Source organism: Chrysemys picta, chromosome 12 (assembly GCF_011386835.1).
Source record: "Chrysemys picta bellii isolate R12L10 chromosome 12, ASM1138683v2, whole genome shotgun sequence".
NCBI lineage: Eukaryota > Metazoa > Chordata > Testudines > Emydidae > Chrysemys > Chrysemys picta.
In genome coordinates, this window is record NC_088802.1 from 11,283,295 (window position 1) to 11,309,022 (window position 25,728).

General features: G+C 49.5%; 2 protein-coding genes across 2 annotated transcripts; both read right to left on the reverse strand.

Annotated features, from left to right (window-relative positions):
* Nucleotides 1-11: 11 nt before the first annotated feature.
* Nucleotides 12-4,663, reverse strand: LOC135974975 (E3 ubiquitin-protein ligase TRIM15-like). Its single transcript, XM_065564683.1, has 4 exons — nt 4,195-4,663; nt 1,303-2,219; nt 1,138-1,160; nt 12-423 (listed from the first exon to the last, which is right to left on the reverse strand). Exons 2-4 carry the CDS (start codon nt 1,648-1,650, stop codon nt 300-302), a joined length of 495 nt encoding a protein of 164 aa, XP_065420755.1. The 5' UTR covers nt 1,651-2,219; nt 4,195-4,663; the 3' UTR covers nt 12-299.
* An 8,037-nt stretch (nt 4,664-12,700) lies between these two features.
* Nucleotides 12,701-22,837, reverse strand: LOC135974725 (zinc finger protein RFP-like). Its single transcript, XM_065563228.1, has 7 exons — nt 22,369-22,837; nt 20,830-20,925; nt 20,019-20,249; nt 19,854-19,876; nt 19,117-19,232; nt 16,794-16,874; nt 12,701-15,020 (listed from the first exon to the last, which is right to left on the reverse strand). The coding sequence occupies exons 1-7, from the start codon at nt 22,783-22,785 to the stop codon at nt 14,512-14,514; spliced, it is 1,473 nt and encodes a 490-aa protein (XP_065419300.1). The 5' UTR covers nt 22,786-22,837; the 3' UTR covers nt 12,701-14,511.
* Nucleotides 22,838-25,728: the final 2,891 nt, after the last annotated feature.

Genomic DNA, 25,728 nt, shown 5'->3' on the forward strand with positions numbered 1-25,728 from the left:
GGTGGGCGAGATTCTGTGGCCTGCAATGTACAGAAGGTCAGACTGGATGAGTGTGATAGTCGCTTCTGGCCTTAAAGTCTTTGAGACATTTCTTACTTTACAGTAATTGTAATGGCAAGGCAGGCTTTGGTAGAAATAGAGGTTTGACTTAATCCATCTGATTGTCTTGGACCCCAAGTGCAGGGCATTCTCACCCAACAATTAAATAGAAGCATCATCTAAGTGTGACCCAATTGACCAACACCATTCTCTTCCCACAGTCTCAGCGGCTCATCCCAATTACCATTCCTAGATCTATTTTAGGTACCTTTTACCTTCCTCAGAGTCTCCGATAGCACAATAGTTTTCTGGGAGAAATCGCTGACTTGCTCTTCCAGTTCAGGAGAAATCTCCTCTGGCTGCTCAAACTTCCTCTTCTCACACCTAGACAGAAACAATTTCACGTGATTTTATTTCATTTAGTGACTCATTATAAATTCTGGCTAGTGAGTTTTCTGCTCTAATGGGCCCTGGAGTTAGAATTCCTCAACTTCTCCCAGCCTCAGAACAGGTGCAACACAGGCCATGGCCATGAAACGTTCCCCTCAAAGGACCATTAATATTCTACAACTCTGGCCTGGAGAGATCAGCTCTGGGGATAAAGGGGGAATTGAGTCTCCATGGTCAATTCACTTCTTGGCCTCCATGCTCTGAGGGACAGGAAGTTCCTGGGTGAAGTGCTATAGAAATCTGACCACTAGGAACTAGACTGAGACACCAACTCCCCTCTCCCCAGCTCATTCCACACAGGTTTCCAAACAGCCTTCAGGCTGCTGGCCTGGGCTGAATGGTGACCGGGGCTCCAGCAGTGACAGGCCCATATTCCATACCCACAATCCTGAGTCAGCCCGTCCCCCCGGGGATGTGACATCTCTAGGAAATACTTGAGGTCAGTCTTTCCCACTGAACGGAGAATTCCAGAGTCTTCTGTGCAAGTGTGAGGACCTCAGGATGAAGTTGATCAGAGAGATTTATATCCAACATGTGACCTTCCCCACACATTTTGCTGTAGAGCCCTGGGGAGATGCAGTGCTAACATCACCCCCAAGCTCTTTCCCAGCGTTGTGTAGTGTGAGGGGGAGTGAGAGAGCCATGTACCTGCTCAAGGTGCTTCTGACATCCTAGAGGAGAGAGAGAGAAAAGAATCTCAGTCCCATCTGACACAAACAGGGGGTGCCAGGGAAGGGATTTAGGAAACATGGGGGAGGAAGGCCCTGCCCCAGCTACTATGCTCCAGTGCTGATATTTTTCATTCAGTCTCACCTGCAGAAATTCACTCACTGGCTTCTGACACTTCCCCTCCAGCTCACTGATCAGCTCACTGAGACGGGAAACCTGCTCGGAGAGTTTACTGACATTTTCATTCTGGATCCTCACAATCTCCTCATCCAGCTTCTCCAGCTGGGCCAGCAGGAGTCGCTCTTGTTCCTCCAGGAACTGCCGCAGTTGCTGAAATTCAAACACAATCTTCTGCCTCTCGGTTTGTGTTTGTTTCTGTATGAAAATAGGGCAAGGGCTGGTCAGGGACGTGGATGGAGCCTGGGGTCCTTTCATGAAGAGCTGAGTGTGCAGGAGGCTGATTTTCTTTGAAAATACTAAGATTTCTGACATTTCATTCTACCTGTGGGTACTAGGCAGGGGATTCTCTCACACCTTCCCCTTTGGCCCCGGTATCCCTCTGAAAGGGATGTTTCTCTGTCGGTCATGGTCAGCATATTGTTCTTTATGGTTTGTGGAAATTGAGACTCAGAGCAGCAGGAGGCAGGACTCAGCACTACACTGACAGAGACACCAGGGGAGTTAAAAGAAACAAACGTTTTAAAAATGCACAAAATGTCTAGACACAGTGGACAGCACTTCACAGGGACATTCAGTTCACTTGGGGAGGATTTTTGAGCAAGCGACAAGGGCTAGACTCACCAATTGAAAGGGAAGCTTAGGGCTTGTCTACACATGAATCAATCTCAGCAATCCAATGGAGAAACACACATATAAGCCCATGTTCACCACGGCCACACAGGAGTCTGCCTCCAAACAGACCTCCCACTGCCAGTCCCTTCTGGTTCATAACAACAGGCACCTACCAGATACTCCCGGCTCTTCCCCTCTGCAGTCGCTTTCAATCCCAGAAGCTTTTCTCTCTCTTCCCTCAGAGTCTTCAAATGGGCCTGGATTCTTTCCTGGAGAAACAGAAATGATATGGGAGGTTTCATCTGGATAGTTGAGAGGTATTTGTAAGTGGGTGTTTTTCCACCCAAAACCCAGGATGACTGTGGTTCTAATCACTTTGTGACATCAGGATCACCAAGGAGATGAAACCTCATTAATGGTGACTGGGAGTGTGTCACATTCAGACTCATTACCAATTCCGGTTCAGTGTTTTTAGTAATTAGAGATCTCAATTAAAAGCAAGCTTTACTGGTATTTGTGAACTGATTTGTGGTACAGCGCATAACCAGGGCACCAAAGTCACATGGGGGTGAATCAATAACCCAGTTTTGTAGAAGGTTCACAAACAAAGTGATACAAATCCCAGAAGCCACCAGGGTTTCAATATGGGCTGGGATTTCAGCCCTGAAGCCCCAGGGACTGCACTGGTATGGCACAGCTGGTCTAAGGACCAGGGTAAACCCCATGAGATGCCGGGAGGCCATACATCTGGTTTGAAGCTGCGCAGTCCCAGTGTTGTGGAGCACTATCCCTGTCCGGTAGGGACCCAGCAGTTGTCTGCTGCAAAAGGGAGAGGAGGAGACTGAGGATGCAGGAGGACACCGGTGGGCGTGGCACCTTCATACAGAATTATGCAGGTGGGTGGCACACTGAAAAAAGCAGTGGTGGGCCAACACAGGGTGACTGATACTGGTGAGGACGGGCCCATGCAGGCAGGCATGGGCATGTCCTATGTTCTGGGGATGCCTCAGTGACCACCCTAATTAGACATGATGCAGATTTGTATAAAGAAGGGGTTGGGGTTTGCCCCAGTGTTGTCCTAAACCCTTTCCATGACAATGCCCCCTGGGCAGATGTCCCACGGTTCCATTCCCTGGTAAAGATCGCGGAAGAAATGCATTCTGGGAGATTTCAAAAGGCTGCCTGGTGGGACTAATGGAACCACTTTGGCTGGTCCTTGCCCACATACACAACAGAACAGGTCAAACTGGCACCGGTCAGCTCCAGCCTGTGGTTGGTTTTGCTACAACCCAGTGTAATCCCAGTGGTACTTGGCATGGACCTGAGCTTTCTGGAGCCGTTTTGTGAGTACTGAAGGTGCTCAGGATCCCACACAGTGTTTAGCCCAGTGATCTCCTCTAGTGCAGGCCGGCAGCATCTGAGTTTAATCCCTCATGGAGCGACACGAGCGTTCAGAATCCCAGCGACAAACCTCCTCTCTCTACTGGGCCTGGGATTAAAGGTGTCTCTCCCTCCTAACGGACACACTTCATCACTGGGTGGGACTGATGCTCAGCTGTCAGCATGGCAAAGTGGTTCGGGTCTTGGACTGGGTCTGAGGAGATCTGGGTTCTATGCTAAGCTCTGTCACTGACATGCTGGGTGACTGTGGGCAACTCGTTGCCCTGTTTTATGCCTCAGTTTCCCTTCCCATCTTTTATCTAGCTAGACCAGTGGTCATCTACCAGTCGATTGCGATCTACTAGTCGATCCTGGAGATTCTCCCAGTCGATCGCGATCTCCGGCGGTGCAGCAGGATTGCCCGCTGATGCTAAGGCAGGCTCCCTGCCTGCCCCAGCCACATGGCGCTGCCCCAGCCCTGACCCTCCTCCCAGAGCCAGCACCCTGTACCCTTTTCTGCACCCCAACACTCTGCCCCAGGCTCAGGCCAGAGCCCCCTCCCAGACTGCAAACCCCTCGGCCCCAGCCCAGAACCCACACCCACACCTGAATCCCAACCTCCTGCCCCAGATTGGTGAAAGTGAGTGGGAGAGAGCAAGCAAAGTAGATCCTGCTTTCAAGATTTGATATTTTGCCTCTGTTGCCACACTGCCAGATCATTAATTTTCTTACAGCATCTCCCTTACAATGAAGACTTTACAGAGCTGAGTGATCAGTCACACCCGTGACAGGCAACTTTCAGTGAAATTAGCCTGTAATTAAAACCCCAAAGTTAACCCATTACATTTGACAGCAATTCCCTACCTTGTACTCTTGGGCAGCCTCCTCTATGGGAACCACCGAGTGAGAGCGGTGAGCCCGGGATCTGTCGCACACCACACAGATGGGGGTTTCATCCTCTTCACAGAACAGTTTCAGAGCCTCCTGGTGTGTCTCACACACCCCATCCGCTCCTGCTCCTTTTGCTGCTTGTAAACTCAGCCGTTTGGCGATTTCTATGACGTTTGCCAGCTGCCTGTTGGGCCTGAGGTTTCTCTGCTGCACAGTTTCTCTGCACTGAGGGCAGGAGGCGGCTGTATCGGATCCCTCCCAGCACTGGCTGATGCAGGCTCGGCAGAAATTGTGCCCACACTCCAGAGTGACAGGTTCTGTGAAATACTGCAGACAGACGGGACATGTAGCTTCCTCCTGGAGACTTTCCACGGGGATCTCTGCAGCCATGGCTCCCTCTGGGCAGTGGAACAGGGTTAGTTTCAATTTCCTGAATTCACACTATGCCCCGCCTGCAGCAGCAAGGGGGTGTTTCCTTTCCTGAAACTGACTCCTGTTGTTCGCTGAGCAGGAATGACCCAACCAATTTCACCCCTGGAGGCTTTAATGAAAAAATGTACAGTCACACCTGTGACAGGAAACTTTCAGTGAAATTAGCTTGTAATTAAAACCCAAAGGAGCTCCTTGCCTGCAATCAGCACCTGTGCTGGTGTGGAGGGTCACTGAGGCATCCTCCTGTGAGGATGAGCCTGCAGGAGCTGAGTGTTTAAGGCGGAATAGTCAGGCTTGGCAGAATATTTTTTTTATAATATATAATTTTGACAATGTTTATTTTAAGCAATTTTTATATTTATTGATTTAAACTTTCACAGTTGCAGAACAATCTGGGTTTTAAGCATTTCATTCTAATTAATATTTTCACGATTGTGAGAAATTATGGGGGATCAGCCAATATTTTGGTCAGACCATACTGCACCGCTACCTCGATATAACTCCACCGGCTATAATTTGGATATAATGCGGTAAAGCAGTGCTCCGGGGGGACGGGGCTGCGCACTCCAGTGGATCAAAGCAAGTTCAATATAACACGGTTTCACCTATAACACGGTAAGATTTTTTGGCTCCCAAGGACAGCGTTATATCGGGGTAGAGGTGTATTTAATGACACTAGACACTGATATTCAAAAAGTTGAAGCTTTAGAACTGTTAAAATTGTTTGTGAGCAGGTAAATCTCCTCCCTCCCCCAGCAGCTCCCCCAGGGCAAGAACCCAATGCCTCCCCCACCACCAGGGGCAGCTCTAGGCACCAGCTAAACAAGCAGGTGCCTAGGGTGGCAAAAGGTATTAGGCAGCAAAACGTTGGGGCCCCACCTCAAGCAGCGTCCTGGGCTGGATCCTGACCGCCCGGGGGGGCGTTAACCAGCCTGTTGTTCTGCCGCAGGATGCGGAAAGGCAGGGAGCCAACTAAATGGGGAGCGTGTCCCCGCTGCTCTCCCGCAGGCAGCGGTCACCCCCCCAGGCGGGAGCTGGTAGTATGGCCCTGCCCTGGCTGCAGAGGACAGACATCTCCTCCTCAGCTCGTCCCTGCCCCTGCAAGCCAAGGAGCAGCCCGTCCTCTGCAGCCGGGGCAGGGCCGTGCTACCGGCTCCCGCCTGGGGGAGGGGTGGCCGCTGCCCGCGGGAGAGCGGCGCGAACAAGCCAAGGAGCAGCCCGTCCTCTGCAGCCGGGGCAGGGCCGCGCTATGAACTCCGCCTGCGGGGTGCCCGCTGACAGCAGGAGAGCAGTGGGAGCCAGTAGCGCAACCCTGCCCCAGCTTCACAGGACGGGCTGCTCCTTGGCTTGTTCGCGCCGCTCTCCTGCAGGCAGCGGCCACGCCCCCCCAGGCGGAAGCCGGTAGAACGGCCCTGCCCCGGCTGCAGAGGAAGGGGGAACAAGGCGCTCTGGCGGTCCGCTTCTCCTCGGCTTGTCCGCACCTCTGCCTCCTCCTCCTCCTCCCCTCTGCTCCACCTCCTGCCAGGGGAGGGGAGCAGAGTGGCAACCTGGGCTGAGCCCAGCACGTGCCGGGGCCAAGGCGAAGACCAAGGATGAGCAGGGCTAGGATCCAGCAGCAGCCCCAACCCCTGGTCCTGGGAGCGGCGGTGACCGGAGATGAATCCACCTTGGGCCAGATCCGCAGCAAGGTAAGAGTCGGGCCAGGCGGGAGGGTCCCCTGGACCCCTGGGGAGCTTCTGCCTGCCGGAGCCCCAGAGGATGCTTCCTCCCTCCCCAGCCCCTCACAGCACACCAGTGCCTGGAGTCTCCTTCTGCCTCTCCTCCTGCAGGGGGTGAGCGACCTGGCAGAGAGGGGCAGCATCTGTCCAGCAAGCCCAGCGCCTCTTCCTTGGCTCCTCCAGCCCCAGAGCTCTCTCCATTGCATGCCCCTCGGGCTCCCTGCAGAGTGGCCTCAGGGTGCCGGTGCCTGGAGTCTCCTTCTGCCTCCCCCCCTGCAGGGGGAGAGCGACCTGGCAGAGAGGGGCAACATCTGCCCAGCAAGCCCAGCACCTCTTCCTTGGCTCCTCCAGCCCCAGAGCTCTCTCCATTGCATGCCCCTCGGGCTCCCAGCTGGGCGGCCTCAGCGCTGGGAAAACGCCAGCAGGGCTGGGTCCAGTGTGTATTCGAGCTCTTGGGGAGCTCTCACATCCCAATGACTAGCGCCTTACCTACGGCAAGTACAGTAGTGCAATAGGAATGTGACGTGAAAAATATCATGTCACGTTGTGACACAGTCACTCAAATCACGATTACGTGTGTGTACTGTGCTGCCCTATTGGCGCCATTCACGCTAATTTCCGTTTCGCGTCGGTGCCAGTGGTTATAGGGCTAAAATGCCGGGAGAAATGGCAAAAAAGATCAGAAAAACTATCTCGTACTTCTAAAAAGTATTTTAAAAAAGTTGACAATCAAGGAGAAAGCTCTAAGCAATGCATTGAAGGTGATTATTCATCAACTGATGAAGACCGATCGAACCAAAGATTACCTTTATCCACTGATAAAGATGAACAACAATCTGACCAAAGATTATCTTCGCTAACTGATAAAGACGAACAATCACAATCCATCCAAAGATTTACTACTTCAGCTGAAGAGTCCAGCAATGAAGAACTGTTATACAAATCTAAAACTGAAGAACAATTATTGGAAGGAGGAGAGACTGACATAGGATCGGATCCAAGTATATGGCCGACAATAATTACTGATACAATGCGAATTATTATTGTGAAAAAAGGTCCTTCAAAACTAGATGCTACATTTGAATATCCATTTAATCAGTCGAATCGTCAATTTATGCCATCCAGTATGAAGGAAAAAAATGAAAAATGGGGAACAAATTAATAGATCGTGGTTAGTGTATTCACAGACCAAAGATGTAGTTTTTTGTTTTTGCTGCAAACTGTTCTGTAACTCGGACATTCTTCTGGCAACTGCAGGTTTTAATGACTGGTGAAATTTGCTTCAGCATTTGAAAGAACATAAAACAGCAAAAAATCATTTACGCTCATTGACAAATTGGATTGAGCTGTCAAACAGATTATGTACTGGTACAACAATCGATTAGGTACAGCAACGTCAACTAAATTCAGAAATTCTACGTTGGCAAATGGTGTTGGAACGTTTACTGGCAATCATTAATATCCTAGCCGAACAGTTACTCGCATTCCGTGGAGCCTCGGATATTTTATATGAGAATAACAATGGAAATTTCTTTAAATTGGTTGAATTATTGGCAAAATTTGATAATGTTATGGCTGAGCATGTACGAAGAGTGAAAGATGGAGAGATTCACACCCATTATTTGGGTAAAAATACACCAAATGAGGTAATAGAATTAATTTCTAATGGAGTGCGTAATGAAATTTTATCGAATTTGAAACATGCCAAATATTACTCAATTATAGTTGATTGTACTCAAGATCTGAGCAAAACCGAGCAAATGTCAATAGTTTACAATTTCTGAAAATTGATGAAAATGCAGAAGTGAAAATTTGTGAACACTTTCTAGAATTTATACCAGTGAACGAAACTACTGGGAAAGCCCTCACAGATGTAATTCTACAGAGACTGGAACACTATGGAATACCTTTAGAAAATATGGGCGACCAAGGGTACGATAACGGCTCAAACATGCGAGGACGACATGCAGGTGTACAGCAAAGAATATTGAATTTAAACGATTGAGCTTTTTTCATTCCTTGCCATGTGCATTCGCTCAATCTGGTTGTCAGTGATGCCGCCAAATCATCTAAAGATGCTGTTTCATACTTTACCACAGTGCAAGCAATTTACAACTTTTTTAGTGCTTCCACACACCGTTGGGCAGTCTTGAAGAAGCATCTTGAACAAAAACTCACACCTAAACCTCTGAGTCAAACTAGATGGTGTGACATTATTGACATAAACTGGGATCATATAGATCGTTGTTGCAACCAAGGTCCTGTAGTGGCACCCAAATCTTGTATAAAGGGGGTCAAATGGGGTGTCTAAGACAAGGTTATGGTTTACTGGTTATGATTATGCTGTCTATATGTGTGTATCAGTTTTTTAGTTGAAGTTATGAATATTGGCTCTATACTGTCTGTATGGCAAACTTATGCTATGCTTCTGGGTGACATCCCAGACAAGCTAAGATTAGCTCTGCCTAGCCTGCTTGATGGCCCATTAAGGACCATCAGCTATACAATGGGCTCATTGAGAGAAGGTAAGTATGCCTTCAGACTCAGCAAAGTATGCAGGAACTTTCCCATGTGACTCCAGACTCCATTTTGCTGTAATTTTCCACAGTAAGGACAAAGAGGGGTTCTTACACCTGGAAAAAACTATATAAGGCGGATGCCTCATCTCCATCTTGTCTTCAATCCTGCTTCATACCTCTGGAGGAACTTTGCTACACGGAAGCTCTGAACAAAGGACTGAGGACCCATCCCAGCGGGGGATGTATTCCAGAGACTTGATTTGAACCTGCAGTTTATTCCATCGCTGCTGCAAGCCTGAACCAAGAACTTTGCCATTACTGTATGTAATTGATTCCATTTAACCAATTCTATCTCTCATCTCTATCTTTTCCCTTTTATGAATAAACCTTTAGATTTTAGATTCTAAAGGATTGGCAACAGCGTGATTTGTGGGCAAGATCTGATTTGTATATTGACCTGGGTCTGGGGCTTGGTCCTTTGGGATCAGGAGAACCTTTTTTCTTTTATTTGGGTATTGGTTTTCATAACCATTTGTCCCCATAACGAGTGGTACTGGTGGTGATACTGGGAAACTGGAGTGTCTAAGGAGATTGCTTGTGAGACTTGCAGTTAGCTGGGGGGTGAGACCGAAGTCCTCTTAGTCTGGCTAGTTTGGTTTGCCTTAGAGGTGGAAAAACCCCAGCCTTGGGCTGTAACTGCCCTGTTTGAGCAATTTGTCCTGAGTTGGCACTCTCAGTTGGGTTCTGCCAGAACTGCATTGTCACAGATGGGAAAGCAGGATAGAAGTTATTAGACCATTCCAATATTCATCAGTAGAGATTTACGATGTATTATTCGAAATAAGCCAGGACTTGTCGTATGATCCTTCATTTCGACATAAAGCTGAAACATTGACTCAGAAAATGATGCAGTTTCAATTTTCATGTTGCACGGTTATTTGGCACAATATTCTAAATCAAATTAATTTGACCAGCAAAGTTATGCAAAACATAACCATAGACATATCCGAGGCAAAGACGATTTTGAATAAAACGCTGGAATATTTAAAAAAATACCGTTCAGATGAAGGATTTGAAGAAACTGTCAAAGAAGCAACAACAATAGCAGAGGATCTTGATTTTGAAGCAACGTTTGCACCTCAACAATTCATTCGTCCTCAGAAAAAAACAAGACAGTTTTGTTATGAGGCTCATGATGATCCTATTCTCGATCCACACGAAAGGTTTAAAGTTGAATGTTTCTATTGTATTTTGGATGTAGCTATAACTTCCATTGAAGAAAGATTTTGTCAGTTGCATGGTCATTGTGAAACTTTCGAATTTTTATACGATATTGGAAATATTAAAAATCAGTTTTCCAAAGAAGACCTCATGAAGCAGTGCCAAGACCTACATTTTTCGCTCCGTACTGATAACGCTGCTGACATTGATGCAGTAGAATTGTATGATGAATTAATAGCTTTATCTGAGCTAATAAGTCCTAAAACTTCTCCTCTAAAAGTATTAGAATTTATAGCAAGAAATGATTTTTTCACTCCAAACACTGCTATAGCATTACGCATTCTTTTAACATTACCAGTATCAGTGGCTTCTGGTGAGCGCAGTTTCTCAAAACTGAAATTACTAAAAAATTATTTGAGGTCCACCATGTCTCAAAATCCTATGTCAGGACTGGCATTAATTTCAATTGAAAGTACTATTGAAAAAAATTTAGATTTCACTGACTTATTAAAAGACTATGCAAGTATAAAAACCAGAAAAATTCAGTTCATATACATTCTTTTAATTTATGAGAAACTGGAAGACACTAACGTTTTTCATTACAGTGTATAGTTGAACTCAAATTGTTTGTAACTGTGTTTGGGTACGTCTTCACTACCCGCCGTATCAGCGGGTAGCAATCGATTTATCCGGGATCGATATATCGTGTCTAGTTAAGACGTGATATTTCGATCCCCAAACGCGCTCACCATCGACTCCGGAATTCCAGGAGAGCGAGCGGCAGTAGTGCAGTCAACGGGGGAGCCGTGGCCGTCAATCCCGTGCCGTGTGGACCCCAGGTAATTCGATCCAAGATACTTCGACTTCAGCTACGCTATTCGTGTAGCTGAAGTTGCGTATCTTGGATCGACCCCCCGACCCCCCCCGTAGACCAGCCCTTTTTGTTAAAATTAAATGTTAAAATTACACTAGTAGGAAATTGTTTTATTTCACTAACAACAAATTCTCTGTTTTCATTTTTAAAAAATTTTAAACAGTCAAAACAAAACGGCAAAGTGCAAACATGTGTAAAAGCCAAAAAAAGCAGGGGTGGCAGCCAAAATTTTTTTTGCTTGGGGCAGCAAAAAAACTAGAGCCGGCCCTGCCTTCAAATGTGCCGCCCCAAGCATCTGCTTGCTTTGCTGGTGCCTAGAGCCGGCCCTGACAGAAACCTTCTCAGTGCCCAGCATCCAAACACCCTTAACACTGCCGAGGTGGGTTCTGGTGACTATTTCTACATGTGTGAAATATTAAATTCAGAGACATGAATGGAGAGGTCACCCCATCAGAGCTGCCACATCCCTTTGCCTTGGGCTGAGGGGGGCTCTTTCCTGTCTCTGGATGAGGGAGAGGCTCTCCCATAAGTGCTCCCACCTCCTGCTCCCTTTGGCTTGGGGTGGGAAGGTTTCTGTTGATGGCTTTTCCGGGTCTGTGGAGAGGCTGTGTCCTGTTCCACGTCTTCCACCGTTCTCTTTGGCCAGGATAGAGCAGCTGGTGGCTTTAACCATAGAAACTGTGTGCAGGAGCTTCCCCGACTCTGCTGCTGGGAACGTGGCAGCCCCACCAGCAGGGGCAGGGAGATGCAGCAGGGGAGGAGGCAGAAAAACAGCCAGATAGACAGGAGTACTCAAGGGGACTATCTGTGACACCACGTTCAGGCTGTTATACTGATTGAGGGATTCACATTTGATACCTGGTAGTGAAATCTAAATACAGAACTCACAACCAGCATGGGGTTTGTGCCTTGGTTTGTAACTGTTTGCCCTGAGGTTGGTACTCACATTCGTGAGCTACTCTAGACAGCGTGATGGGAGGACTAAACTTGGCTGTCCCACATACCAGCTGAGAGCTCTAACCACAGAGAGGGTAAAAGTCATAAGGTGGGTGACATCACGAAAACCACCTCCCCCCCCACACACACATTTTGTGTGGAGCGAGGCAGGTGCCTACCTCAGTCCAGCAAGAAACGCCAGGTGCTGGGTTCCCGTCTGTGGGTACCTAAGCAGAGATAGATGTGCCTCTGCAGCCCTGATTTAGGCACCTGTCTGTGAGGGGGGAAGGGCTCAGGACAGCCCTCCCCTTGTCAGCATCTCCCCTTGTCTAGCTTAGCTGGCTCCCTGCCTAGTGAGCTGTTTTTTCTGAATCGCACTATAAGGTGCCTGTGATGCCCATGCATTTTCTAGGGACTTTACACCCCTGACTCAGCTCTGAGGGTCACAGTGCTGCTGTTCCTGTGATTTTCTTGCTGTCTAAAAAATACTCACTGTGATGCTCAGCATTGCAACACCCGAGTCCCTTCATGGATTGCCTCCTGTGCAACCAGTCACCTCTCCGCAGAGCACAGCTGAGCAACTCCTGATTGACATGGGTGTGCACAGGACAGAGAAAGAGCAAAGGCTGGATCGTGAAAAATCACAGTAAAAACCAAACTCTCCTCCTGGGCACGGTATTCCCTGTGGGGCTGGGGGGAGAAAACCAAGTTGGGAAGCAAATCCCATGAAACTGCCCACAACAACTGCAGCTGGAACATTAAAGTGGAAGAAACAAGAATTATTTGTAATGTTTTATTTACAGTAAGTAGGTGGAAAGCAGGAAAGTAAAAGGAGCAGAGAAGGAGCTTTAATAACTGCAGAATATGGGAAGGAGATTCCTCAGCTACTAAGAACAGTTTTCTTTATGGCACTACAATAGCACCAATGCCTTGGAATCAATATCAGGAATTCATGAGTTATAGTCTCACTTTCAGTAACATGTAATGAATTTCTCCGTCCCACTCACGTTCCCTTTCCTTTCATACTCTCCTTATCTATTCATTATTGTTCTAGCCCTCACTTTCCATTCCTGTTTATTTTCCTGAGTCTCTCCTCCCTGTCACAGATCATCCCCCTTAGCTGCTCTCTTCTTTCCCTGATTTTATCCCTTCCCCTCTTGCTGATCCCGGGCTGGGAGTCTCCAATGAGATCGAAGGACACAGATCTGTACAAGGTTCCAGAGTGGTAGCCGTTTTAGTCTGTATCAGCAAAAACAACAAGGAGTCCTTGTGGCACCTTACAGACTAACAAATTTTTTGGGCATAAGCTTTCGTGGGCTAAAACCACTTCATCAGATATGTGGAGTGGAAAATACAGTAGGAAGATATATCTATAACATTACATGAAAAGATTGGAGTTGTCTTACCCAGTGGGAGGCTGAGACAAATCAATTAAAGTGGGCTTTTATCAACAGGATGAAAAAACAATTTTTTAGTGGTAATCAGGGTGGCTCATTTCAAACAGTTAACAAGAAGGTGTGAGTCACAGTAGGGGCAAATTAGCATGGGGAAATTAGTTTTTTTTTTAGTTCTTGTAGTGAGCCATCCATTCCCAGTCTTTATTGAGGCCTAATTTGATGATGTCCAGTTTGCAAATTAATTCCAGTTCTGCAGTTTCTCATTGGGGTCTGTTTTTGAAGATTTTTGTTGAAAAATTGCCACTTTTGCTTAGAGACTGTCTTGTTTGGCCAATGTACCTGGTAGATATGCAGGTGAATTAGCCCCTGATGGAGTCGATAATGTGGTTAGGTCCTATGATGGTGTCCCTTGAATAGATATGTGTACAGAGTTGGCAACGGGTGTTTGTCTCTGTCTGAGGGAGTGGAGCAAATGCAGTCTACAGCCACTAGCTGTCACTTTCAGCCCCCAATTAAAACCTCTCCCGTGCATCTTCAAAGATCTACAGCCTATCCTGAAGGATGATCCCTCACTCTCACTGACCTTGGGAGACAGGCCAGTCCTCGCTTACAGACAGCCCCCCCAACCTGAGGCAAATACTCACCAGCAAGCACACATCACATGACAAAAACACTAACCCAGGAACCTATCCCTGCAACAAACCCCATTGCCATCTCTGTCCACATATCTGATGACGCATCTGATGAAGTGAGCTTTAGCCCATGAAAGCTTATGCCCAAATACATTTGTTAGTCTCTAAGGTGCCACAATTACTCCTTGTTGTTTCAGATCTGTACAAAACGCTGTTGCTGCTGTTGCTTCGCCACCACCTTCCCAAACCTGACTGATTCATACGGTCTCCTCCCCACCCACACCTCTGCCTGTCCCCTGCCCAGCTATTAGTTCTTCCCCTGCCCAGCCCCCATCTCTGCCCCTCAGGGACCCTCTGCCCCTCCTACAGCCCCAGGGGTTGTTCTCCCTTCTCCTTCCCCCTCCCATCCCTGGGGCTGAAGAGAGGGAGAGGGAGGAGCTTCCAGGGATCATAGAGATGAGGAGCCAGGGGCTCGGTTGATAGGAGACCTCCAAGATCATAGAGACTGGGGTCCATGAGGCTAGAGAGGCTGATTTCCTGTTCCCCTCTCTGCTGCGTGTCTCAGGGACGCAGTCTGAGCCGGGATCTCCACACCCAGAGCCAGGGTCGGATTCTCTCCCCAGGGATGGAGCCCGGCGGGAAAGTGAAGATCGGGGCCTCGTCACCAGCATCGATAAATGTCACCTGCCCCTGGTCACAGTCCAGACAAACCCGGATCCTGCTGGGGACCCGGCTCAGGGGCAGGGGGGTTTCAGGGGAGGTTAGAGCCTGGAACCGATCCCCCCACCCCATAGCCCAGATCCCCCCCTCAGGGCTGCGGCTGATCCATCCCTTCCTCCCCACAGACTCTCTGGCCACCCCCACAGCCCAGTATCGCCCACCCCCCACCTCTACCTCCCAGCAATGTCTCCCTGAGGTGAATCCCTCACAGCCCAGCACACAGGCCCAAGAGTCAAATCTCTCAGGGTTGTTGGGCAGTCGCTGCCGTGTGTCTCCACATCTCACACTTTTCTGATCCTCAGACAGGACGAGTTTGGGATGAGCCGTGTCTGGATCCAGAGTCACATTCACTGGGGAGAAAGAGAATCAGAGCGTTAGGGGCAGAGCTCGGCCCCGGGGGAGGCTGGGACCATTTCTCACACTCCCCAGCAGCCCTGTTCTGGCTGGGACAGGCCTGGATCCCAGGGAGCTGCCTCTGGTAGACTGAGCAGAGATGTCACTGCAGCTCCTCAGTCTTTGTAATGGGTCCCACTTCATTAGTTTCTCATTTATCACAGTATCAAAGGGGTAGCCGTGTTAGTCTGGATCTGTAAAAGCAGCAAAGAGTCCTGTGGCATATTATAGACCAACAGATGTATTGGAGCATGAGCTTTTGTGGGTGAATACCCACATGCATCCGAAGAAGTGGGTATTCACCCACAAAAGCTCACACTCCAATACGTGTTAGTCTATAATGTGCCACAGGACTCTTTGCTTCATTTATCACACAGGCTTCAGCAGCTCCCAGATCCTGCTCCTGGTCCGGCCCCATTCATAGTGGCAGAGACACAGCCGAGAAGGTGCTAGAAGCTTTTATCGAGGAGGGAGCAGAAGAAGCATGCATATACCAGCTTTAACCGCCCCGCTCCTGAGGGAAGCTCCCTCCCCTAATGCAGCCTCCACTCCCAGGCCAGGGAACAGAGAGGAAGGTGCAGCATTGGGGAAGAGCTGCTTAAGACCAGAGAGCGGGAGGTTGCATTGGGTGGGGTAGCCACATCCCCAGCCCAGAGAGAAGGGAGGAGCTGCCGGCATCACAGGAAGAGCATCTCCCCAATCCAGGAAGCAGTGGGCAGCTCCAATGGAAGAGTCCAGCCCTGCCCAAAGGAAACGCAGGATGTTGGAGAAGAGTGAAGGGGAGACCCCCTGCACCGGGTGAAGCAGAGGGATGTGGCACAGAGCTCTGTTCGGGTGCAACTCAGTTAAGAGTAACAGAGGGTCCTGTGGCACCTTTAAGACTAACAGAAGTATCGGAGCATAAGCTTTCGTGGTTGAATGCCCACTTCTGTTAGTCTTAAAGGTGCCACAGGACCCTCTGTTGCTTTTTACAGATTCAGACTAACACGGCTACCCCTCTGATCAGTTAAGAGTGTTTCTGTTCTTCAGAATGGGCATGAACTGAGCACTAAGGGTGGTGTCAGGACTGTTTGTGTGGCCCCGCCCCCTCCGTGGCCCTGAGCGAGGCCCTGCCCCCTGGCCTGGATGGAAGACTTGCCCCCTATGAAGACCCCCTGACACTCCACTTGCCCTGGACATAAGTCTGGGGTTCTGAGAGCAGCCCCCGGCCCATGTCCCCGCTCCCTGGGGTGTGCCAGGGCTCCCTAGTGCACTCTGGGCTCCCTGGGTGGTGTCCCGGTTCTGGCTTCTTACCTGGCCAGGGGGCAGGGCCTCAGGGAAAGCGGAGCAGGGGTGAAGCCACTGAGGGAGGCCAGCACCAGGGAGAGGTTGGTGCCACGGGCACAGGCTGCACTACACAGAGAGGAGCTGCTCAGCTTCCCTGCCCGAAGAGCACAGATACTACCTGCGATGCTCCACATCTGCCCAAGACTTGCAGTTTATGGGCAACATGGCCCTCTCCCCCCAAACTATGCCCATGTTGAAAAGTGTCCTAGTCATCCCACTTTTGAAAGTGTGTGGGGGGGGGGGGGAGGGGAGGGGAACATCGGCCCTTGGATCTCCTTACCATTTAATGTGTTATTTTAGGACTATGAGTGTCATGGTCGCTGTCAGTTTGGTTGGTAACTTTAGCTACGATCTCATTAAGATGTTTTCTCATAATTTAAAGACATTTTCACCCACAAACTCACCCTGTCTGTGTGCTCCAAATGATTCACCCTCTTCAATTGAAAGAAAAATGATTTTTCTCTTCAATTCAGACAGCAGAGTGTCTGGAGGGAGAAAGGAGAAGAGAGGTGAGATTTCAGACTTTCATATTTATAACAGCGTCCCCACTCTGAAACTGTTTTATAATTATGACAGAGGCACAGAAACACACTCATTTATTTAATATAAAGAGATCTAAAACCGTCTATTTCCTCTCTGATTTGTACATCTCCCAGCACTACAGCCAGCATCCTTGCAGCCTCACAACCATCCCAGTATAGACACTTTGTAAGAAAGATTTACTTTTCCCTCATCATCCCCTTCTACCTTTCAGACTCTGGTTGGTTTGTCTTGTTCACTTACGGCCTTTTGTCGTAACCTAGATCCAGATCGTACAAACACTTTGGCATAAAAGTAACTTTACCCACTTTGGTCCCTTTGACACTAACGGGATGTTGAGAGTTTGTGAAATCCTGGCTCTAATTGTGAGCTGTTGGGTTTGTTTTCTCAGCGTCTCTACAGAGAGCAGCACGACGGGGCCTTGTCCTCCATAGGCAGAAATAGAAATAATAATAAAACCATTTTATAAATGTGGGAATTGAGGCGGGGGAAGGTTGTCTCAATGGGCCAGATTCACCCCTGTACCGGCTAAAGGAGAGAGGGGAGGGGCCATTTGTGACTCTGCTGTTCAGTGGCTGCAGGGGCCGGTGCAGACCTTGGCACAGGCTGAGGAAGTTCTGAAGCCAGCCAGAGTTACATCCCTATGACAATGTCCCCTGTGTGTCTTGCCCAGTGTGCAGAGTGTCAGAGGCCCAGTTTTACACTGCTCACGTCCATCTGTCCCTCGTCCACCCCCTCCCTCTTCCACCCGCCCTCACCACCCCCACCCCATTCCCAGCCCTCTCAGGAACACGCCTTGTGCCTGCAGCTGTGGAGGAGGCACAAGAGGCGCCTGGACTGGAGGGATCCCTCACCGTGGGGGAGGGGCTTTCTACTTCCCTGCAGCCCATTTGGCCCAGACTAGCTACAAATGGGACCAGAGCCCAGTGATGCGCTGGATCTGCCTTTGAGAAGTGTGCCCCATGGCTGGTGATGGGGCAGTAGACGGGGAGGGCTCTGAGCTATAGAGAGTTCTTTGCCATGTGTCTGGCTGTTGCGTGTTGCCAAAATGCTCCGTATTCAACTGACCACCATATTTGGGGTGGGGAAGGAATTTCCCCCCCCGTCAGATGGACAGAGAGCCTTTGGGTTTTTTTCTGCCTTCCTCTGCAGCGTGGGGCATGGGTCAGTGGCAGATTTAAACTAGTGTCAATAGTGGATTCTCTGTAACTTGTGTAGCCGCAGCAGTTACCCTGTACCTGGGATAAAAGGAGTTAAAAGGTGAAAAGCAGCTGAGGTCGGCTAATTGGGGAGGAAGCCACAGCGGGGTCCACTCCCAAGTAGGCCACAGCTGGCCCTGGGAGCACAGGGTACCTCAGACAGAGCAGTGCTGGGGAAGGGCAGGCAGAGCTGGGGAGCTCTGACCTGGCAAGTCCACATCTGAGGCCTTGCAAAGGGCCAGGGATGGTACTAGGGCTGCAGGGAGACAGCTGGGATAGAAAGGCAGCAGGTCCAACCCCTTTGCCAATGATGAGTGGACATTGTGGACTGCAGGCTGCCCCAGAGAAATGGGGCTAGATGATGACTGGCATTAGCTACTGAGGCAAGGTGGGTATACAGGGTTGGGGTTCCCCGGGAGGGGAGACCCAGAGTGTGGGGGTACTGCTGTGGGCAGAACCTCAAAGTAAGAGGCATCGGGGTCCAGGAAGTACAAGGGGGCCTGAGGTAGGAGAGACACTAGCCAGCAGGGGGTGCTTCGGAGCTGAAGAGCTAATTCCCAGGATGACCAGCAGGAGGTCCTGCACCGGTGAGTGCTCAACCTGTTACACTTGAAGTCTTTCAATCATGATTTGAGGACTTCAGGAACTCGGCCAGAGGTTAGGGGTCAATTGCAGGAGTGGGTGGGCGAGATTCTGTGGCCTGCAATGTACAGAAGGTCAGACTGGATGAGTGTGATAGTCGCTTCTGGCCTTAAAGTCTTTGAGACATTTCTTACTTTACAGTAATTGTAATGGCAAGGCAGGCTTTTGGTAGAAATAAAGGTTTGACTTAATCCATCTGATTGTCTTGGACCCCAAATGCAGGGCATTCTCACCCAACAATTAAATAGAAGCATCATCTAAGTGTGACCCAATTGACCAACAACATTCTCTTCCCACAGTCTCAGCGGCTCATCCCAATTACCATTCCTAGATCTATTTTAGGTACCTTTTACCTTCCTCAGAGTCTCCGATAGCACAATAGTTTTCTGGGAGAAATTGCTGACTTGCTCTTCCAGTTCAGGAGAAATCTCCTCTGGCTGCTCAAACTTCCTCTTCTCACACCTAGAGAGAAACAATTTCACGTGATTGTATTTCATTTAGTGACTCATTATAAATTCTGGCTAGTGAGTTGCTGCTCTAATGGGCCTGGAGTTAGAATTCCTCAACTTCTCCCAGCCTCAGAACAGGTGCAACACAGGCCATGGCCATGAAATGTCCCCCTCAAAGGACCATTGCTCTGAGGGACAGGAAGTTCCTGGGTGAAGTGCTATAGAAATCTGACCACTAGGAACTAGACTGAGACACCAACTCCCCTCTCCCCAGCTCATTCCACACAGGTTCCAAACAGCCTTCAGGCTGCTGGCGTGGGCTGAATGGTGACCAGGGCTCCAGCAGTGACAGGCCCATATTCCATCCCCACAATCCTGAGTCAGCCCGTCCCCCCGGGGATGTGACATCTCTAGGAAATACTTGAGGTCAGTCTTTCCCACTGAACGGAGAATTCCAGAGTCTTCTGTGCAAGTGTGAGGACCTGAGGATGAAGTTGATAGAGAGATTTATATCCAATATGTGACCTTCCCCACACATTTTGCTGTAGAGGCCTGGGGAGATGCAGTGCTAACATCACCCCCAAGCTCTTTCCCAGCGTTGTGAAGTGTGAGGGGGAGGGAGAGAGCCACGTACCTGCTCAAGGTGCTTCTGACATCCTAGAGGAGAGAGAGAGAAAAGAATCTCAGTCCCATCTGACACAAACAGGGGGTGCCAGGGAAGGGATTTAGGAAATATGGGGGAGGAAGGCCCTGCCCCAGCTACTATGCTCCAGTGCTGATATTTTTCATTCAGTCTCACCTGCAGAAATTCACTCACTGGCTTCTGACACTTCCCCTCCAGCTCACTGATCAGCTCACTGAGACGGGAAACCTGCTCGGAGAATTTACTGACATTTTCATTCTGGATCCTCACAATCTCCTCATCCAGCTTCTCCAGCTGGGCCAGCAGGAGTCGCTCTTGTTCCTCCAGGAACTGCCGCAGTTGCTGAAATTCAGTCACAATCTTCTGCCTCTCGGTTTGTGTTTGTTTCTGTATGAAAATAGAGCAAGGGCTGGTCAGCGACATGGATGGAGCCCGGGGTCCTTTCATGAAGAGCTGAGTGTGCAGGAGGCTGATTTTCTTTGAAAATACTAAGATTTCTGAGATTTCATTCTACCTGTGCGTAGTAGGCAGGGGATTCTCTCACACCTTCCCCTTTGGCCCCTATATCCCTCTGAAAGGGATGTTTCTCTGTCGGTCATGGTCAGCATATTGTTCTTTATGGTTTGTGGAAATTCAGCAGGAGGCAGGACTCAGCACTACACTGACAGAGACACCAGGGGAGTTAAAAGAAACAAACGTTTTAAAAATGCACAAAATGTCTAGACACAGTGGAGAGCACTTCACGGGGACATTCAGTTCACTTGGAGAGGATTTTTGAGCAAGCCACAAGGGCTAGACTCACCAATTGAAAGGGAAGCTTAGGGCTTGTCTTCACATGAATCAAACTCAGCAATCCAGTGGAGAAACACACATGTAAGCCTATGTTCACCAAGGCCCGCACAGGAGTCTGCCTGCAAACTGACCACCCACTGCCAGTCCCTTCTGGTTCATAACAACAGGCACCTACCAGATACTCCCGGCTCTTCCCCTCTGCAGTCGCTTTCAATCCCAGCAGCTTTTCTCTCTCTTCCCTCAGAGTCTTCAGATGGGCCTGGATTCTTTCCTAAAGAAACAGAAATGATATGGGAGGTTTCATCTGGATAGTTGAGAGGTCCTTGGAAGTGGGTGTTTTTCCACCCAAAACCCAAGATGACTGTGGTTCTAATCACTTTGTGACATCAGGACCACCAAGGAGATGAATCCTCATTAATGGAGACTGGGAGTGTGTCACATTCAGACTCATTACCAATTCCGGTTCAGTGTTTTTAGTAATTAGAGATCTCAATTATAAGCAACCGGTATTTGTGAACTGATTAGTGGTACAGCGCATAACCAGGGCACCAAAGTCACATGGGGGTGAATGAATAACCCTGTTTTGTAGGAGGTTTAACAAACAAAGTGATACAAATCCCAGAAGCCACCAGGGTTTCAATATGGGCTGGGATTTCAGCCCTGAAGCCCCAGGGACTGCACTGGTTGGGCTTAGCTGGTCTAAGCACAGGGGCAAACCCCACGAGATGCCGGGAGGCCATATGTCTGGTTTGAAGCTGCGCAGTCCCAGTGTTGTGGAGCACTATCCCTGTCCGGTAGGGACCCAGCACTGGACGTGGCTTTGTCTGCTGCAAAAGGGAGAGGAGGCGACTGAGGATGCAGGAGGACACCGGTGGGCGTGGCACCTTCATACAGAATGATGCAGGTGGGTGGCACACTGAAAAAAGCAGTAGTGGGGCCACACAGGGTGACTGATACTGGTGAGGACGGGCCCATGCAGGCAGGCATGGGCATGTCCGATGTTCTGGGGATGCCTCAGTGACCACCCTAATTAGATATAATGCAGATTTGTATAAAGAACGGGTTGGGGTTTGCACCAGTGTTGTCCTAAACCCTTTCCATGGCAATGCCCCCTGGGCAGATGCCCCACGGTTCCATTCCCTGGTAAAGATCCCAGAAGCAGTGCATTCTGGGAGATTTCAAAAGGCTGCCCGGTGGGACTAATGGAACCACTTTGGCTGGTCCTTGCCCACGTACACAACAGAACAGGTCAAACTTGCACCGGTCAGCTCCAGTACCCTTTTCTGCACCCCAACCCTCTTCCCCAGCCCGTAGCCCCCTCCTGCACCCCAACCCCCCGCCCCAGGCTCAGCCCAGAGCCCCCTCCCAGACTGCAAACCCCTCGGCCCCAGCCCAGAACCCACACCCCCACCTGAATCCCAACCTCCTGCCACAGTCTGGTGAAAGTGAGTGAGTGTGGGGGAGAGCAAGCAATGGAAGGGGGGTATGGAGTGAGCGGGGCTTCTGGGGGGGTGTAGATCCTGCTTTCAAGATTTGATATTTAGCCTCTGTTGCCACACTGCCAGATCATTAATTTTCTTACAGCATCTCCCTTACAATGAAGACTTTACAGAGCTGAGTGATCAGTCACACCCGTGACAGGCAACTTTTAGTGAAATTAGCCTGTAATTAAAACCCAAAAGTTAACCCATTACATTTGACAACAATTCCCTACCTTGTACTCCTGGGCAGCCTCCTCTATGGGAACCACCATGTGAGTGCGGTGAGCCCGGGATCTGTCGCACACCACACAGATGGGGGTTTGATCCTCTTCACAGAACAGTTTCAGAGCCTCCTGGTGTTCCCCACACACCCCGTCCCCTCCTGCTCCCTTTGCTGCTTGTAAACTCAGCCGCTTGGCGATTTCTAGGACATTTGCCAGCTGCCTGTTGGGCCTGAGATTTCTCTGTTGCACAGTTTCTCTGCACTGAGGGCAGGAAGCGGCTGTATCGGATCCCTCCCAGCACTGGCTGATGCAGGCGCGGCAGAAATTGTGTCCACATTCCAGAGTGACAGGTTCTGTGAAATACTCCAGACAGACGGGACATGTAGCTTCCTCCTGGAGACTTTCCACGGGGATCTCTGCAGCCATGGCTCCCTCTGGGCAGTGGAACAGGGTTAGTTTCAATTTCCTGAATTCACACTATGCCCCGCCTGCAGCAGCAAGGGGGTGTTTCCTTTCCTGAAACTGACTCCTGTTGTTCGCTGAGCAGGAATGACCCAACCAATTTCACCCCTGGAGGCTTTAATGAAAAAATGTACAGTCACACCTGTGACAGGAAACTTTCAGTGAAATTAGCTTGTAATTAAAACCCAAAGGAGCTCCTTGCCTGCAATCAGCACCTGTGCTGGTGTGGAGGGTCACTGAGGCATCCTCCTGTGAGGATGAGCCTGCAGGAGCTGAGTGTTTAAGGCGGAATAGTCAGGCTTGGCAGAATTTTTTTTATAATATATAATTTTGATAATGTTTATTTTAAGCAATTTTTATATTTATTGATTTAAACTTTCACAGTTGCACAACAATCTGGGTTTTAAGCATTTCATTCCAATTAATATTTTCACGATTGTGAGAAATTATGGTGGATCAGCCAATATTTTGGTAAGACCATACTGCACCGCTACCTCGATATAACTCCACCGGCTATAATTTGGATATAATGCGGTAAAGCAGTGCTCCGGGGGGACGGGGCTGCGCACTCCAGTGGATCGAAGCAAGTTCAGTATAACACGGTTTCACCTATAACGCGGTAAGATTTTTTGGCTCCCAAGGACAGCGTTATATCGGGGTAGAGGTGTATTTAATGACACTAGACACTGATATTCCAAAAGTTGAAGCTTTAGAATTGTTAAAATTGTTTGTGAGCAGGTAAATCTCCTCCCTCCCCCAGCAGCTCCCCCAGGGCAATAACCCAATGCCTCCCCCACCACCAGGGGCAGCTCTAGGCACCAACTAAACAAGCAGATGCCTAGGGTGGCAAAATGTATGGGGCAGCAAAACGCTGGGGCCCCACCTCAAGCAGCGTCCTGGGCTGGATCCTGACCGCCCCGGGAGGCGGTAACCAGCCTGTTCTGCTGCAGGGTGCGGTGAGGCAGGGAGCTGACTAAGTGGGGAGCGTGTCCCCGCTGCTGTCCCGCAGGCAGCGGTAACCCCCCCAGGCGGGAGCCGGTAGTGCGGCCCTGCCCCGGCTGCAGTGGACAGACATCTCCTCCTCAGTTCGTCCCCGCCCCTGCAAGCCACGGAGCGGCCCATCCTCTGCAGCCGGGGCAGGACCGCGCTATGAGCTCCGCCTGCGGGGTGCCCGCTGACAGCAGGAGAGCAGTGGGAGCCAGTAGCGCAACCCTGCTCCGGCTGCAGGCGACGGGGGAACATGGCACCCTGGCGGTCCGCTCCTCCTCAGCTTGTCCCTGCCTCTGCCTCCTCCTCCTCCTCCCCTCTGCTCCACCTCCTGGGAGGGGTGGAGAGAGGGGAGCAGAGTGGCAACCTGGGCTGAGCACAGCACATGCCGGGACCAAGGTGAAGACCAAGGATGAGCAGGGCTAGGATCCAACAGCAGCCCCAACCCCTGGCCCTGGGAGCCGCGGTGACCGGAGATGAATCCACCTCGGGCCAGATCTGCAGCAAGGTAAGAGTCGGGCCAGCCGGGAGGGTCCCCGGGACCCCTGGGGAGCTTCTGCCTGCTGGAGCCCCAGAGGATGCTGCCTCCCTCCCCAGCCCCTCACAGCACTCCAGTGCCTGGAGTCTCCTTCTGCCTCCCCCCCTGCAGGGTGAGAGTGACCTGGCAGAGAGGGGCAGCATCTGTCCAGCAAGCCCAGCACCTCTTCCTTGGCTCCTCCAGCCCCAGAGGTCTCTCCATTGCATGCCCCTCAGGCTCCCAGCTGGGTGGCCTCAGCGCTGGGAAAACGCCAGCAGGGCTGGGTCCAGTGTGTATCCGAGCTCGTGGGGAGCTCTCTCGCCCCAGTGACTAGCGCCTTACCTACGGCAAGTACAGTAGTGCAATAGGAGTGTGACGTGAAATATATCATGTCACGTTGTGACACAGTCACTCAAATCACGATTACGTGTGTGTAGTGTGCTGCCCTATCGGCGCCATTCATGCTAATTTCCGTTTCGTGTCGGTGCCAGTGGTTATAGGGCTAAAATGCCAGGAGAAATGGCAAAAAAGTTCAGAAAAACTATCTCGTACTTCAAAAAAGTATTTTAAAAAAGTTGACAATCAAGGAGAAAGCTCTGAGCAATGCATTGAAGGTGATTATTCATCAACTGATGAAGACCGATCGAACCAAAGATTACCTTTATCAATTGATAAAGATGAACAACAATCTGACCAAAGATTATCTTCGCTAACTGATAAAGACGAACAATCACAATCCATCCAAAGATTTACTACTTCAGCTGAAGAGTCCAGCAATGAAGAACTGTTATACAAATCTAAAACTGAAGAACAATTATTGGAAGGTGGAGAGACTGACATAGGATCGGATCCAAGTATATGGCCGACAATAATTACTGATACAATGCGAATTATTATTGTGAAAAAAGGTCCTTCAAAACTAGATCCGACATTTGAATATCCATTTAATCAGTCGAATCGTCGATTTATGCCATCCAGTATGAAGAAAAAATGAAAAATGGGGAACAAATTAATAGATCGTGGTTAGTGTATTCACAGACCAAAGATGTAGTTTTTTGTTTTTGCTGCAAACTGTTCTGTAACTCGGACATTCTTCTGGCAACTGCAGGTTTTAATGACTGGTGAAATTTGCTTCAGCATTTGAAAGAACATGAAACATCAAAAAATCATTTACGCTCATTGACAAATTGGATTGAGCTGTCAAAGAGATTACGTACTGGTACAACAATCGATTCGGTACAGCAACGTCAACTAAATTCAGAAATTCTACGTTGGCAAGTGGTTTTGGAACGTTTACTGGCAATCATTAATTTCCTAGCCGAACAGTGCCTCGCATTCCGTGGATCCTCGGATATTCTATATGAGAATAACAATGGAAATTTATTTAAATTAGTTGAATTATT

Excerpts from the sequence above, each read along its gene's own strand:
- LOC135974975 (XM_065564683.1), bottom strand. The coding sequence starts at position 1,650 with ATGTCAGAAATCTTAGTATTTTCAAAGAAAATCAGCCTCCTGCACACT. Across the intron at positions 1,161-1,302 it reads CAGTGAGTGAATTTCTGCAG|GATGTCAGAAGCACCTTGAG; the intron begins GTGAGACTGAAT and ends TCTCTCCTCTAG. Across the intron at positions 424-1,137 it reads GTCAGAAGCACCTTGAGCAG|GTGTGAGAAGAGGAAGTTTG; the intron begins GTACATGGCTCT and ends GTTTCTGTCTAG.
- LOC135974725 (XM_065563228.1), bottom strand. The coding sequence starts at position 22,785 with ATGGCTGCAGAGATCCCCGTGGAAAGTCTCCAGGAGGAAGCTACATGT. Across the intron at positions 20,926-22,368 it reads AGGCTGCCCAGGAGTACAAG|GAAAGAATCCAGGCCCATCT; the intron begins GTAGGGAATTGT and ends CTGTTTCTTTAG. Across the intron at positions 20,250-20,829 it reads GGAAGAGCCGGGAGTATCTG|AAACAAACACAAACCGAGAG; the intron begins GTAGGTGCCTGT and ends ATTTTCATACAG.